The sequence below is a fragment of the Agelaius tricolor genome, unplaced genomic scaffold (assembly GCF_023055355.1).
Source record: "Agelaius tricolor isolate 1412-34295 unplaced genomic scaffold, bAgeTri1.0.p SCAF_19, whole genome shotgun sequence".
Lineage (NCBI taxonomy): Eukaryota > Metazoa > Chordata > Aves > Passeriformes > Icteridae > Agelaius > Agelaius tricolor.
In genome coordinates this window covers 476,216-492,418 of record NW_027269279.1, presented here as the reverse complement: position 1 = coordinate 492,418, position 16,203 = coordinate 476,216, and the positions used below count along the sequence as shown (strand labels likewise).

General features: G+C 55.0%; 1 protein-coding gene across 7 annotated transcripts in view; it reads left to right on the top strand.

Annotated features, from left to right (window-relative positions):
- USP31 (ubiquitin specific peptidase 31) overlaps window positions 1-9,902 on the top strand; it is a 29,640-nt gene extending 19,738 nt beyond the window's left edge. The window contains exons 16-18 of one of the 7 annotated variants that reach the window (XR_011681863.1): window positions 649-2,204; window positions 8,270-8,331; window positions 9,025-9,902. Coding sequence is in view for 2 of the 7 variants with exons in the window: in XM_071444740.1 (XP_071300841.1) it covers window positions 649-2,189 (1,541 nt within the window). In the remaining 5 variants the exon portion in view is untranslated. Of the gene's footprint in view, window positions 1-648; window positions 8,044-8,269; window positions 8,332-9,021 lie in introns of those variants that run through there. The other 6 variants (XR_011681862.1, XR_011681861.1, XR_011681859.1 and 3 more) reach the window with 6 other exon arrangements.
- The last annotated feature ends 6,301 nt before the right edge of the window (window positions 9,903-16,203 follow it).

The following is a 16,203-nucleotide window of genomic DNA, read 5'->3' as shown; positions in this document are numbered from 1 at the left end:
TGGATAGTCTCAGGGAGGGAGATGAAAACTCACCCATGTATGAAAGTTACTGTTCAGTTCCTGGCTTTGCCTGGTTCCTCCACACATTGTCTTGTAACTTCTGAAAATGCAGAGCTTCATGGGTCAGTCAGAGCATTGGAAGCTGGTGTGGAGATGTCCCTGCAGCAGTGCTGTGACAGCTGTCAGGTCTGACCATGGAAGTCACACTTCTAAAATACTTACATTTTGTGTTTCTAAATACAATTACATCACTTGATCTAGAAGTAGGAATCCTACTTTGCCTTTCATAGAATGCTCTGGGAAATATTCTTTAATACAGAATCATAATCCTAGCTGGTGATCTTGCCAGTTTCAAGGACTTCTGAGGTGTGAACCTTGTGTTTGATCTGGTGCACAGGGATGAGAAAAGAATCTGGGTTATCAGTTAGAGGCTTCAGAAAGCTGCTCCTGGGTGACCCCTAGCACGTAACAGTTGTTGGATTCCTCATTCAGCTTCTGTGCAAGAAGCTGTGCCTGCAGCCTGCATGGAGAGACACATAGTGAGGTGTGGGTGGGCTGCTTGGCTCTCGTGGGGAAATGTCGATGGGTGGGGTAAGCCAGCTGCAGCCTTGGCTTTCCCATTGAGACTGTCACTTGCTTTCTCTGCAGGAGGATTTTCAACTCGACCATTTGTAAGGAGTGTCCAGCGTCAGAGCTTGTCATCCAGATCCTCTGTCACCAGCCCGCTGGCAGTGAGTGAAAATGGTGTCAGGCCCTCGTGGTCGCTCTCTGCAAAGCTGCAGTTCCGCTCCAACTCCCCATCACGCTTCTCTGGAGATTCCCCAGTACATACCTCTGCTTCCACTCTGGAGAAGATTGGGGAAGCTGCTGATGACAAAGTTTCCACCTCGTGCTTTGGCAGCCTGAGGAACCTCTCTAGCAGCTACTTGGAGCCCTGTGACAGCAGTCGGCGAGAGCACAGGACAGCTCGCAGAGCCCCTTTGGCTGTCATGGAAGGGGCGTTCAGGGAAGAGTCCGTTGTAAGGACATCGAGCTCAGACCTTTCAGATGGCTATGGGAAAAGCTCTGTGCAGCCAGACAGGAGTCACCCTGCTCTGGACCCTTTTGATAACAACAATCAAATCGCCTTTGTTGACCAGAGCGATTCTGTGGACAGCTCTCCCGTGAAGGAGGTGAAAGCCCCAGCTGGGACGGGGCTGGCTGCAGAGAAGGTACATGACACCCCTAAGAAGGGTCACAGCTCCAAAGGAGCTTCTGAGCCCGACAAAAGTTTGAGGAAGGGAAGGACAGTCTTAGCTACCCAAGAGACCAAAGTCTCTCACTCTTCTCCTCCACTGAAGAGCTCTCAGAAAGCTTCCCGGTCTAGAAGTAAGGCAGACTCCTCTAGGGTCAGCGGGCGACACGGCTCTCCTGCTCCCACGCAGGCCAGGAAGGAGCACAGCACAAAGCCCCTGGAGGCATCTGTCCCTTCAGCTGCACAGAAGCAGAAGTCAGGTTCTTCTCCATCCTCCACGGCTGCCAAGAAAACCCCATCAGGTTCATTGACTAAGGGCTCTTCCTCTGGGAAGAGCCGGACTTCGGAGCGCAGCCTCAGCAGGGAGGGCTCCAAGGTCAGCCTGGGCTCGGATAAAACGAGCGTCACCAGCGGCTCCAGGACGAGCTCCCCACGGATCAGCCACTCCAGGAGTGACAGCAGGGCAGTGGACAGCAAGCACGTGCGCAGCTCCTCCATGGCCAACCTGCGCTCCCCGAGCGCCGCCGCGCGCTCTGGGCTGAAGAGGGACAGCAAGTCAGAAGAGAAGGGTTTGTCTTTCTTTAAATCAGCCTTAAGGCAGAAGGAGACACGGAGGTCGGCAGACCTGGGGAAGACAACGATGCTTTCAAAAAAGACAGGGAGTGTCAGTTCCAAGTCAGGCAGTAAAAATGTGCTGGAGGACAAACCGGAGAAAGGTGGTGTCCCACCAGCCTCTCAAACCAATGCCAACATTACTACAAAAGAAAAACTTGTCTCAAAAGATGCCACATCCAACAAACATTCTCTGCTATCCAGTCGCAAGTCCAAGTCTTCCCAGCTAGATCCCAGAGTCCAGTCTCCTCCTTCCAGTGGCAAGCAGTCTGCTGACAAGCCGCTGAAAAAGTTACCTTCCAGCATGCAGGTGTCTGTACGGCCTTCTCTGGAACCTCAGTGAAATGCTGCAATCCAGGTGTCTTTTCTTCTGCTGAGAAGCTAATTTATTCTGAGCTCTTGATTTTTGTTCATGTGCCTAATGTATGTTTTGAGGAGAAGTTAACTGCAAGTTGTTAAAGCGCCTTTGATTCTGCCATCAAACCAAATAGCCACAGGCAGCCAGCACTGGTGCAAGTAGCCTAGCTGGAGTCATTGCTGAACACGAATGCAGCTGTCCCATAGCACTTGTACAGGAGTCTCTGTCGAAAGTGCAACAACTTTCTTCAGATGTGAGGGTTGGGACCTGCCCGCAGTTGTACTGACACTGGTGTGCTTTGTAGAGCTGTGAACTGATATTCCTTTGGTCTTGTTCTGAGTGGGCTGTGTCCACACTGGTGTATGGCCTTGTTCTGAGCTGTGGAGGATGCGAAGGAAACTGGAGAGACTGTCGCTTCTTTCTGCTCTCAACTCTCTGTCCCTGCTCCCCTCCATTTCCAAGCTTTCTAAAGGGCAATATTTCAACACTAATGTTGTTTCTCAGGTATATACTCAGCCAGTATAGGAGGGACTAGCATTAGTGACGGACAGAAAGGTACCTGTGTGTCTCTGTGCACGTCTGTGTAATAGATTTCCTTTTTGCATTCCAGCAGCAGGAAGTTTGAAATGTAACCTGCAGTTTTTGTTGCTGTGTCTGTGAAGAGTTTTGCTTTGTCCATACCTAAGGCAACCTCTGGCCTGTCCTGTTTCACTACTTTCTTCTGAAATGCTCTACTAAACAACAGAAGAAATCCCTGGGCAGCAGCTGCTGGCCAGCTTGTCCTGTGGAAGCAGTGCCATGGGAGAGTTATGTCCACACACCTGGATGGCCATGATGCTGTCAGGATGCCCCTGTTCCAACTCCTGGGAAGCATTTCCTAATGTGCTCAGACCCTTATTGTAGTGGTGTAATTAAGCCTCCGTTATCTCTAGGGGTGATGTTAGATCCAGTGTCATCCTGCCCTCTCTGAGCATGCTTTGACAGGCCCCTTTGTGTGGGTTGGAGGGGCAGTTTTCCTGTTCCCCAGAGTGCTGTACATTCTTCCCTCTGGCAGGCCTGTCCCCTCCCCATGGGACTGGCTGCCACATGTCCCTCAGTGGAAGGTTCCCCTTCTTGTTTGGATGACAGCCTCCACCAGGGTCAAAACACTACATCTACTGATGTCTTTGTTTACATGCCCTTCTTACAGGGGAGATTCCTCAAGTTCTGTAAGGTTCCTCTTAAGGTGGATTTCTTAAGTCCTTTTACATATATGTGGTGTAATCCTTTTTTCTTTTTAAATCCATGAGTTTTTATTGATGTGCTGCATATCCTTTGTCCACAGCCTGTCGTGTAGGTTGTGACAAGCTGGGCAATGTGCTGAGCGAGGTCTGTGCCTGTCCAGCCCAATGGCAGAGCTTGGGGCCAGGGACCTGTGTGCTCTGTCCCATCAGCATAACAAACTGGCCTCTGCCACCTCCCTTGCTGAGGTCCTGCTTGCCCTGCAGGCAGCCTTGCCCCCAGGACCCCTTGCTGCTCTATCATCAGTTTTCTGCTCACCACACAGCTGCAGCAAGCTTGGGAGGGAGGGGCTGGGGGCAGCAGGCTCCTCGTGTGTGTGGGGCTGGGCTGGCAGTGCCATCGGGCTGGGGTCAGTGTGGGTGAGCCCACCTGCCATGGAGCCCTTGCAGGGTCCTGGTGATGTCCTGCTGCATCCCCTCCCCGTGCTCCAGCAGTGCCCATGGCCTGAGGTGTAATGCCCTGCCTGTTCCAACCCAGACACGACTGTCCCCTCATGCATTCCTTCACCCGGGCATTGTTTCAGTCTCATTTATTGCAGCAAAGAGAAGCAAAGATTGCATTGCTTGCTTCTGAAATGTATGACTTGGATTATTCATGGATTATTTTCTGTTACATCCAGCAGAGCAGATAAGACTTGCTTCACATTGCAGTACCTAAATTACTCCCTGAAATGTTGATGTTGAAGTATTTGTTTAAGGTTTTATCTGTATTAAGGTCTTACACTGTCTTGGCTCTTCTCTTGTAACAACTCTTCTAGCAAGAATGTAATTCCAGTGGCTTACACTGACTCGGTTTGGGATCTTTTAATAGACAGAAATACTTTCTGTGCATTTTGCCATGGACATTTATGAAAGGTTGTTTTTATCAAATGGCATTTTTTTTCATGTCATCATTCACTGAAGGAGTTTAAACTGGAAGCTGGTGTGTGGGTTTTGAGGTGGTTTTGCTCCTGTGCTGCATGCTTGACTGAAGGGAATTTGAAACCATGTCCAAACCCATGTTTTAGCTGAACACCAGTTCAATGTTTGTATCTGTAGCAAGATAATGGTCCTTGGAGCTCTCATTTGGTTAGAAGGGAGATGGAGGTCCTGGTATTCCAGCAGCTGATAAAAGTAATTGAACCTCTGCAATCCCATGAGAAGCCAGTCTCACTCTCTTTCTGCACATTGTCCATAATTCCTGATGCTAATTGCTGCCAGCTCCAGCACTATCTGCTCTCTCTATGCAGCCAGACTGGATTTCTGTCCCTCTGGAAGGGCAGCTCTGTGCACGGGCTCCTTGCTCTGCAGTGTGAGCAGGCAGGAGGGGCTGCCCTGGCAGTACCCTTGTCTCTGAGCGGGTGAGGGCTGCTCCTGGTGGGTTTCCTGCTCGGGGGCTTGGCTTGGGGTGTCCTCAGGCAAAGTGCTTTGGCTTACCAGGGTGCCCCAGAGTTCGTGTGGGACATGAGACGTGCACTGGGCAGAGCGTGGAAGTGTGAGCCTGTGGGGAGTGCAGTCCTGCTCGTGTCTGTGTCCGTACCAGGGCCCCTGGGAGCAGCCACTCCTGTCACTGCCACCTCTGCCTGTCCCTGCCACACGTCTTCAGTAGTCAGTGAGCTTCCTTGCACAGGACAGGGTCAAAGGCTGTGGCTCTGGGAGTGTTAATCAAAGCCTTGTTGCTGTTACAGTCCTGACTCCATCAGTGAAGTAGGAGAAATGTTTCTGAAATGGAATGTAGGTTATTACAGGCCCTACTTAAAGGGATTTGGGGAAAATCATCAGTCTTCTCTCCTTGCTTTAAAGCAGACTTCTCTCTTGTCCCTTTCATGTGTAGGAGCTCCTGTCCATGGTATTGTGTTGTCCAGCTGCCAGGATGTGGCATGGTACCAGGGAACACTCAAGAGAGGGATCTGCCAAGTCCTAGATGCCAACACCACCGTGGCTTTGCATATGGATCCTTCAAGCAGCAGTGGCTTGAGGCTGTTCTGGAGCAGCTGCATGTACATGGTCACGTCTTAAAGTTCCTGTTGGCCATCAGAAGCACTCATGGCTGCAGGGGAGGTGGGCTCTGCCATCTCCCAGAGGCTGCTGCTGCCCAGGGACCTCTGCCTCCCCTGGGTGGTGGCATGTAGGGCCTGGGAGTCTCACGGGCATCTCAGTGTGATGGGAACAGCTCTGCCGGGTCTGTCCTGCCCAGCCTGGCTGGGGTGGCGGGGTTGGGACCTTCCTGCCAAGGTCCTGGCAGCAAAGTGTGGCTCAGTGATGGGCAGTGCCTGGGAAGGGAGGCCCAGGCATGCCCTGCTCCCAGACAGGCGAGCTCCAAGGCAAAGCAGGCGTTCAGGCAGAGTGTTTCCAGCTGGCTTTGGGTTGGTTTGCCTGTGCCAGCCTGTGACCTGCACTTCACCTCACATCCCCAGTCTGCCACTCGCTCCTGCTGCTGGAATTGGCCCCCTGGGCGCAGGAGAGCGGCGCCTTCATTCCAGTGCTCAATTCCTACAGGAGTCACCTAGAGACTTTTTTTTACCCTTTTTGGGCTGTGTCTTTTGGACAGTGTTTAGTAGTATTCAAGTTATAAGCACATTTTCAATGACGTGTATTGAAGAGGCACCATTTATTTGTATTAATCACATTTGATAGACAATTTGGTGCCTGCAGTTCTCTGTAACTTGTGTCTCACTTTGGGTGTGTAAATTGTTAACCCTTTCACACTTATCAAATACGGATTAATAAAAACAAGATGCTTAGGATAGAAAGCTAGCAGCTTAATTGCACTTCTCCCACTGCAAGTGCCCTCATCCGCCGTCGCTGCAGGGGTTTTGCTTTCTGAAGCTGAAACTGGAGCATGCCCAGCCCTTGTCCTCGGTGTGAGGCAGCCTGCATGGCCCTGCTGTCCCCTGCATGTCCCTACTAACTATGCAAGCCTCTAGCCCAGCCGTGGCTCTGGAGCAGGCTTGGAGCCTGTGCTGGCCTCGGCGCGGCTGCTGCTGGCACACAGGAGCATGTCCCTGGGTTCTGCTTCCTTTGCACATCTCTGGCTCTTTCCTTTGCAGGATTCTGCGTTACTGACAAGGCTGCAGCGTAACGTAAGGTTAGAGGGATTGGAGCAGGGAAATGAGAACAAACTGATTTCTCTTTTGTGTTGTTTTTCCTTTTGTTAGCAGGGCGAGCTGCTCGGGGTTCTGCGTGCAGCCTGGCATTGCATGCGGTGTGAGGGGCTGTGAGCAGGGCAGGCTGGTGCCCGGGGCACACAGAGCTGCTGTGGGTGCCCTTGGCAGGGGAGCTGTTCCCTGCTGCCCAGGCTGCTCCTGGGCTTTGCTGTCTCTGGGGGAGCCCCTGGGCTGCCTGGCCGTGCTCGGAGTGCCCTGGTGCTGGGCTTGGAGCCGTGTCCTGCGGGGCAGCCCTGGGTGCTGCATGGCCAGGGCAGCTCCCTGGGCTTCCTGCAGGTCCCAGGACTCCTCCTGGTTCTTGCAGCTTTGGTGCCCTCCTCTTGGTCAGCTGGCATGGAGAGGGTGTGGAAACAACATTCCAAATAATTTCACTGTTGGGTGGTGTTGTGGTTTTGGTTTTGTTTTTTTTTTTTTTTTAATTTTAGTTTGGTTTGGATTTTTTTAATCTTTGTCATTTGCCTACTAATCCAAAAGAATTTGGCAGTATCTAATGATACCTGTGGAGGGAACTGAAATTTAGTTTTAATCTGTGGTGAGATGAAAGTCCTACATGGTTTTCTCAACAAAAGCATCGTAAAGCAGTTACTGTTAAGAGCTTTATTTTGTAGAAGAAAAGCACCTGAAGACTTGTACAATGTCTCTGTTAGACCTGAAGGCTTAGGGACTCTATTTTTTAAAAGGTGATAGCACTCAATTTATCTGCAAATAGTGTTTTTTAAAAGACACAGATTAAAACTAAGTGTAACCACCAGTCCCGGCTCACTCAGCCCTGCAGTGCACACGTGCTGGCCTCAGGCCCGTGTGCCATTGTGAGTGCAATAACCCCTTTGGAGGTGCTACACTGCCTTGGGTAGGGTAACACAAGGGAATCCAGGCCACCAGTGGCTCCTTTATTGTCCTGTGGCCTTCCAGGTATGAATTTGTACAGATTTGCTCACCACCTGTGCCTCACCATTGGTTAAAATTGAATTTTAAGTCCTGTTGCAAATGCAATTTCTCTTCTGGACACAATGTCAGATTTTACACTGGAATATCTACAGTTCTCAAACTGCATGTCACATCACTGTACCTGGTACAGGGACGTGGGGCTTTCCCACACCTTTGATATTCTCCTCTGTATTTTAATGTTTTTGACCTGTACAGTAATTGGAAAGCAGGCTGTCTACTTGGGGTTGAACATTGTACCATAAATTTTAAATTATTTGAGGACAACTGCATGAGACTGTGTCAATGCCTTTTATTATTTATTTGTATGTTTTATTATTCGAGGTGTATGCACTTTTAATATGCAGAATTTATATTTTTATGTTGAAAATCATTTTCTTTCAGAAAGAAGAGTTTGAATATGAGGAATTGGAATTAAATGCAAAAAGGGGAATATGTAATAAAATACAATAAATTTATTACTAGGCATCCTGCCTGAGTGAGCGTTTTTCCAGGCTGCAGCTTCAGCCTTGCTGTGTTCCTGCCCTGCCTGCTCCGGGCCCAGGGCGGGGGCACGGGAGCTGCCCCGTGTGCCCCAGGGCTCCCTTGGGGACCCCAGCCCCAGAGCCTGGCTTGGGCACAGCCTGCGTGCTGGGGAGGGGAGGGGAGGGCTCCTCCTGCCCCTGTGCTGTTCCTGATGCTTCTCTCTCCACAGACCCTCAGCCCCGCGCTGCTCTGCCCGGAGGGGTGTGGGACCTGCACCAGAGCCACGTGCAGGTGAGTTGGGCCCTGAGCCCCAGGGCAGGGGAATGTGCTTGGGTTCCCCTTTGGTGCTGGAGGGCTCACACCTGCTCAGGCTGAGCTGGGAGTGCTCCCTGTCCGTCCATCCATCCTTCCATCCATCAATCATCCATCCCTCCATCCATCCCTCCATCCATCCCTCCATCCATCCCTCCATCCATCCATCCATCCATCCATCCATCCATCCATCCATCCATCCATCCCTCCATCCACCCATCCATCCATCCACCCACCCATCCACCCATCCCTCCCTCCATCCCTCCCTCCACCCATCCATCCACCCATCCGTCCATCCATCCATCCATCCATCCATCCATCCATCCATCCATCCATCCATCCCTCGTGTCTCAGCCCCCCATGTGAAGGGGTTGCTCAGTGCCAGAGCAGTCCCTGCCACTCCCAGCCCTGCCCATGCCCCTGCCACCCACGGCAGTGAGGCCAAGCTCCCCACAGGGGGGACACATGGCCCCAGGTCCTGTGGTATTTGGGGCCAGGAGACCCCCAGCCAGTCCCCACGTGTCCAGGAGACCCTCAGGCCAGCCCTGACTGCAACATGGCCAGAGGTATTGAGGGCTGGGGTGGCCTCAGGGGCTTCTGCCCTCACCAGACACGGGAGGCTTGAAGCTCCTCCAGCTCTGTCCTAATTAAAGATCATTTGTCCTTTAGCAGGGTGTGCAGCGGTGGCTCCCGATGCGGAGGAGATGAGGATGGGCTGCTCCTGCTGCCACCCCTGAGCCCAGCGAGGAGGAGGATGGAGCAAGGCAGGAGGAGGACAGGCTGCCTGTCCTGGTGCTGAATGGAAACCTCTGTCCTTGGTGGATTGCTTGCAGCAACCCCGCAGGGCTGGGAGAGCTGCCCCAGTCTCGGGGCAAAGGGGGCACAGATTGGGCCACCCAGGGTCTCCTCTGGGCCGAAGGATGGAAGATGATGTGCCCCCAGCCTGTGCCTGCAGCCCTTTCTGCTGTGGACTGGGATCCTCCTGCTCCAGTGAGCCCTCAGTGCATCAGGGGCTGGCTTGGGCATAACAAACTCACCTTTCAACACGATTTTTGATCCTCAAGGGTTCTTTTTCCTCCTCTGTGCATATTTTTGCAGGAGGGGGCTGTTGCACAGGTGAGCAGCATTATCACCCCCATGCTCTTCAGTGCTCACCAAAGGGGAAGTTGTCAGTGACTCCCCCTGTTCCCCAAATCCCCAGATGGGTTGTCCTGTCCCCTTGCCTGGTGGTGGTTACAGAGGTGGTGATCAACAGCTGTGCTGCATCGCCCCTTGCCCACAGGGTCCTTGGGGGACGCATGGCCCCTGCCAGGGAGCCTTGGTCTGCGTTTCCATCCATCCTGCTGGGAGTGGTGAGCTGGAGCTGAGCCCTGGGTGCTGAGCTGAGGAGCTGCTGCTGCCCTGGCCGATCAGGCGCACGAGTCCCACCCCTACCGTGTACCAGAGGCACTGCTTCACAGCTTGTGTGGAAATGGGGATGGCAGATGTCATATTAAATCATGGGGTCATCATTTATTTATAGGTGATTACATTAAAGAGAGATTAATATAGCCGAAGGCTTCGCAGAATTAGAGTTAATGTACTTGTGTTTATTGTATTTGCCAACATTTCTCCAATCCAGCTGGGTTTTCTGGCCACAGGATTTAACAGTGAGCCCACTGCCATCCTGGGAGGGGGGTGTGAGGTCCGTGCAGAACACCTGGGAGCTTTGGAGTGCTCAGTTGTGCTGCCTCCCGCTCTGAGGGTCCGTGGGCAGCACCCGGGGCAGGGCAGGACTCAGCAATGCTTAGAGTGGCTCAGGAGGGGAGCCTGGGGCCGGGGCTCCCAGCTGGCGCTCCCAGGCTGGGATTATGCTGTGTTTAACTGGGATTGGACCATGCAGAGCTGGGCAAGGGCTCTGACACCCTGGGGAGGCCGTGTGTCCCTGAGGTGTTTCCTTGGCCCTGTGCCCCCAGGGCCGGGCCGGCTGTCACTGTCCCATGGGCTGCAGGGTGGTGCTGCCAGCAGAGCTGCCCTGCTGATGGGGGAACCAGAGGAGCCAAGAACAGCCTGTGTTTGGCTGGAGGTGCCAAACCACACAGCAATGGGCCCTGGTTGTGCCAGTCGGGACTGAGGGTGCAGAGTGGGTGTGTGAGTCCCTGCTGCTGCTGGCGGGACGCCTGCCTGCCTCTGAGAGCCAGAACAAACCAGGCTTTGGGAGGCTGTCAATAAATTGTAACACGTTAGGCACTGTCACCCCTACCCCTGGACTCCTAAATTTTGCTCTAATTGGAGTATTGCTTTTCCTTCCTCAGCACTTTTTCCCCCCAGCCAGGTATCGATCCTGGCTCTGTGGGGATCTGGCTAACTGTTGGCAATTTATGGGAACATAAAACTAGTCCATCGTAGAGCAAAAACACAGCCTTTGAGAAGAAATGGCAACATCAGCCAGAGCCTGATTCCAAGGTGGGTTTACCATTTTACAGTGGGTCCCCCGGTCAGGGGAACAGGGGCTGTTGGGGAAAGGGACCTTTAGAAGCCCTTTGGGCTGGGCAGCCTTGTGGGCAGGGGAGGCCTGAGGGGCTTTTGAAGATGTGGGGCTCTCCTTTTTGGTCTCCTGTGCCCCTTTCCATGGTGTGCCCCTTTCCATGGTGGCTGAGGGTCTGGCTGGGCTCCCCTGACCCCACAGGACCTGGGTCCATGATGTGTCCCCTCCTGCCTGGAGCTTGGTCTCTGCTGTGTGTGACAGGAGCTGGTGGGCAGCAGGCTGGGCTGGGGCTGCAGGAGACTGCTGGCAGTGAAGGGCTCTGGTGCTGGCAACCTCCCCAACCCTTTCACATGTCCCTGCACAGTTCCCCCAGCCCCTGGGGCTCTCCCCTGCTGATGGATGCTTGGTGGCTTTGTGAACTGAGGCTGGTTGTGGATTCCCAGACCTGTGGGCCTTCACCCCGCTGGGGTCTTCCTGCAGCTTTGGGGGCGTGGGGTCCTTGGGGAGCAGGGCCCTGGGAACAGGGGGCACCTGGCACTCCCAGCCCAGCTCCAGCCCGGCAGGAGCTCCCGAGCATCCCCTTAATCCCAGCCCAGCTCCAGCCCGGCAGGAGCTCCCGAGCATCCCTTTAATCCCAGCCCAGCTCCAGCCCGGCAGGAGCTCCCGAGCTTCCCTTTAATCCCAGCCCAGCTCCCCCAGCCCAGCTCCAGCCCGGCAGGAGCTCCCGAGCATCCCTCACTCCCAGCCCGGCTCCAGCCCGGCAGGAGCTCCCGAACATCCCCTTAATCCCAGCCCAGCTCCCCCAGCCCGGCTCCAGCCCTGCCTCCCAGCCTGCAGACGGTCGCTCTGCCCTGTCTGTGTCACGCAGCGCCAGGGCGTGTTGTGTTGGGTGTCCCGGCGCTGTAACAGCTGCTCTCCCCGCCATTTGCTGCCATCTAATTGTGGTTTTATTGAAATGAGTCTAAATTGTCTGGGAATACATTAGCTCGCTGTGTCCCTGCGGCGCGCACTCCGCATGGATGCGAGCACTCCGCAGAACGCTCCCGTTTTTAATCTTGTGGACCCGGCTCCCTGGAGGGCGGCTGCATTTCCCAGCAGCCCTGATGAGTTCCCAGAGCTGGGCTCAGGTTGTGTTGGCAGTGGCAATGGGGCCGGGGGCCCGCCCCGCCGCTCTGTGCTCCAGACTGTGAATAACGCCCCGCTCCCTCTGCTCCAGAGTGTGAGCGCTGCAAAGCAACTCCCGGAGCCCCCAGGACGGTCTTGAAGCACTTTAATACTTTGCGAATGATTTATTGAGGGTAACGAGCAGATGATAGACTGCATTTCAAGGTGTGGATTATCTATTAGAGCTCATGTTGAAGGCATCGGCGATGACAAGCTGCTGCCGAGCGAGGCAAGTACGAGCGATCTGTTGTGTGGCAGGAGGGGTCAGCACCTCCCGCCGCAGCTTGGAGACAGCTCAGTGCCCTCGGGACAGCGCTGAACACCTGTCCCTGGCCGGTGGCACCGGTCCTGCCGCGGCCCAGAGCTCCTGTCGTGCCTGGTTGGGAGTTCGGAACCTGGTGGCGGCTTCCCCCAGTGCTGGATGGCTCATGGGCTGTGGCATCGCCTCTGCAGCTCTCAGGGAGGCGGGTGGGCAGCTGCTTCACTGCCTTCTCCGGTGATTTGTATTGCAGGGCCGGTCTGCCCCGGGACCTGCGGTGCTGCCCCGTCCGTGACCCGGCGGGGGCCGCGGTGCCCAGGAAGGCGCTGGCTGCGGGGCACGAAGCTCTTTGCCCTCCGGGGTCTGCCCGCACCCCCTTTCACACCTTCTGCAGCCGGCATTGCCCGTCCCCGTGTGGCACAGCCAAGCTGGGCCAAAAGGGGGCCCTGTGGGCTCAGAGTGACCGCGACTGGACATTGTCCCCTGGGTACCCCTTCTCTGCTGCGGGGGCGGCCGCCACTGCAGGGAGGGCAGGGGCTGCCCTATTGCTGTGCTGGCTTCGTTACAGCGAGATTAATGCCGGTTATTGGGAGTTTTTATCACCTCAATGTTTCCCCTCAGCTCCTGAAACCAGCTTCAGCCCGGATTTATTACCTGGCAGATAAATACGAGTGCAGGTTTATTTTGTCTCCCTGCTCATCAGAAAGGAATGAAAATGTAAGCAAAATAGTAAAAATAAAATAGACTCAGTTTTTCTTTAATTGACCTTTGATTTTTAACGTAATACCTTCCCCATGTTGCTGCTTCAGCCTTTAATTTCTCTCGGTGAAGTGGCTGTGTTCAATGATTCATTCTGTCCTGAGGCAAAGCACACACTGTAATTGGTTTTTAACTTCCTGGAATGTCAAAGCCAGGATTGAAATTTTACGTATCACACCACCAATTCAATACTGGCTTTAATAATAATGTTGCAGAAAGGAAAGCAGATTTACAGCTGTAGAAAAATGTAATCAAATTTTGAGCCTGAATGCAGTAAGTCCAAATGCTAGTTTTCATTTGGAAACTTGTTAGATAAATGTGACATCACCTGAGTGGTTCCCAGCTCATTTCTGCTTCTCCGAGCCGCAGCCGGGGGAGCTTGGAGGGATGGGGCAAGGTGGGGACTGCGGGTCCGCGGCTGCTGGCGCTGCCCTGGAGGGGCTGCGGCTGCTCCGGGGCCGGGGTGCGCTCAGCCGGAGCCGCTCGCGATGGCAGCGGCCCGAGATCCGGCCCGAGATGCGCCCGAGGTCCCCCCGAGATCGGGCTGAGATGGGGCCGAGATGGGGCCGAGGTCCGCCCCAGGGCCGGCCCGAGATGCGCCCGAGATCCGCCCGAGGTCCGGCCCGAGATCCTCCCCAGGTCCGGCCGAGGTCGGGCCCAAAATCCGCCCGAGATGCGCCCCAGGTCCGGCCCAGGCAGCGCCGCCGCCGGGGCTGTGCCGGCCCGGGCCGGGCTCTGCCGGTGCCGCTCCGCCGGGCGGGGGCTGCTGGGGGAAACGCAGCACTGCAGACACCAAACAAGCAATCGATTTTGGCCAATTAATGTCTGATAAAAACTAATAACCCTCCTCTCCCTTTCTTATTACCGAATGACCTCCAGCGATCCATTAGTTTAACAAATGATATGCGGACGTTCAGCATGGCTAATGGCTCTGGATTAACGCCGCTGACACCTAATTTATCAGCGTGCCCGCACCACAGAGCTGCCGTGCCGCACCTTCCATCATAGCGCGTCCCACAGCGCCTGGCCTCGCACCCAGCACGGAGCTGGGCTCCGTGTCCCCGTGTCGTCCCCGTGTCCCCGTGTCCCCGTGTCGTCCCCGTGTCGTCCCCGTGTCGCCCCCGTGTCCCCGTGTCCCCGTGTCGCCCCCGTGCCGTGCCCGGAGCCGGGCCCGCGGTGCCGGTGCCCTTTGGCCGCGGGCTCTGCCCATCGCCCCGCAGCGCCGCGCTCCCCGCTCCCTGCTACCGTGTCCTAAAAAGCTAACTAAGCTGAAATTATTTTCTTTCCTTGGAAAAGCCTTTAAATAATGTATTGCCCTCACTCGCTGTTACTGAGTGTTTTTTTAAAACCCAGGAAACTTTTCCTTCTCCCCTGTGCGTTGCATCTGTTTGTTGTAGGGTGTGAATTCCCTTGGGAGGATCACTGGAAATTCCATCTCACGGCCAGTGCCCAGTGCCCCGTGAGCTCCCAGCCCGGCCCCTGGAGCGGAGGGCTCTGGAGTGGCCCCTTGCAGGGCTGAGGGGAAAAGCTCCCAGCCCCGTTTGCAGAGAAAAGAGCTGAGCAGCCGCAGAGGCGGTGGGGAGAAGGACGGGAAGGGCCCCGCAGTGTTGCTCCCGGCTGGCAGCGCTCCATCCCCCGGCCTGTGCCTGGCTGCGAAGGCTCCCTGGGCTCCGGGACCGCTCCTCCCAGCCAGCTGCCGGTGCTGGCAGCAGCGCGGCACCAGCCCCGGCTCCAGCCCAGCTCCATCCCCGAGCGCGGCAGCGGCCCCGGGGCTCCCGGCTGAGCTGCAGCACCGCGGCCGGCCCCTATTGATTTCCATGGCTGCTAATGGTCTTTTTCATACAACGAGAGGCTTTTGTGGGGAGAACTTAATCCAGTCCTATCACTGGGTGAAATTGCACTGCTCACTGCTCAGATTTCCAGGATGTGAGCTACTGTAATAGCAGAGGGAGTTTTATCTAATACGTTTAATGCTCCAATATTTTTATGGCATGACAGGTTCTAATTGCACTGCTGCAGTACCAGGAGCATGAGAGCCCAGGGGGGTGTGAGGGAGCTGTGCTGGCACACGGTGGCTTGTGGGCGCCTTGGCAGCGTGGCTGTCACTGTCACCAGTTGCTGTGCTGATCCCCAGTGTAGCCACTAGCATGGATTATTGAGGTGATGATGACGCTGGTGCTGGAGATGATGGAAATGTGCAGGGAACAGGAACTTGGTGTTCCCCAGGGCCATTTCTTGGTCTTTTCTCTCCCCAGCAGAGCTGCTCTTGTTGCTGGACACTTGGGCAGGGCCGGGGCAAAGCCTCGGGTCAGGTGGGGGTGGCAGAGGTGGCACCTCTTGGGACAAGGGGATGCCAGGGCAGGGCCAGGCCCTGTGTGCTCTCGTGCAGGGCAGCAGCGCAGGCTCAGGGCAGGCAGGACGTGCTGACCTGTGCCTGCATTGCAGGACAGGCTCCCCTTGCCGTGCCCTGGCCTGTGCCAGCCCCGGGCTCTGCCAGCTGCACTCGAGGCAGCCAGGCCAGCTCTCCCCTTGCGGCCCAGAGCAGAGCTCAGGGCTTGGCTTGTGCAGGGCTGGAGGTGTGCTCCTGCCTTTGAACCAATGTTCAGGGCTGGAGGTGTGCTCCTGCCTTTGAACCAATGTGCAGGGCTGGAGGTGTGCTCCTGCTTTGAACCAATGTGCAGGGCTGGAAATGTGCTCCTGCCTTTGAACCAATGTACAGGGAGGTCTCATGGACTGTGATGGCCAGGATCAAAGGTTAGGAAATTTCTCTGTGTAACTTATGTAAATGAGGACTAATGAGGTTTTCATGATTACCTTTAATTAGCTTTTCCACAAGTAGCAGAGGTTTATATGGCCAGGACGGGTGGCACATGCAGGTATGTGCACAGCCAAGAACCTTCATCAAAAACATTTTTAAAAAATAAATCTGCAAGATGCAAATTATCTATTAAATGCTCAAGAAGAAGGTTTCAATGGGGAAAAAAAAGCACAAGGAAAGCAGCAGCTCTGCAAGCCCTCCAGGGCTGTGGTGTGCAGGGCAGCAGGGCAGGCAGTGCCACACGCGGGATGTGTCTGTCCTCGAGGCTGTGTGGCAAGCACAGAGCTGCTGCTGGGTGCTGCTGCGGGGTCCTGGGCAGCCTGGACCAGAGGGGTTTGTATCAGAGTCAGAAGCAGCTCCCCTTGGAGTTTCCCTCTTGATCCT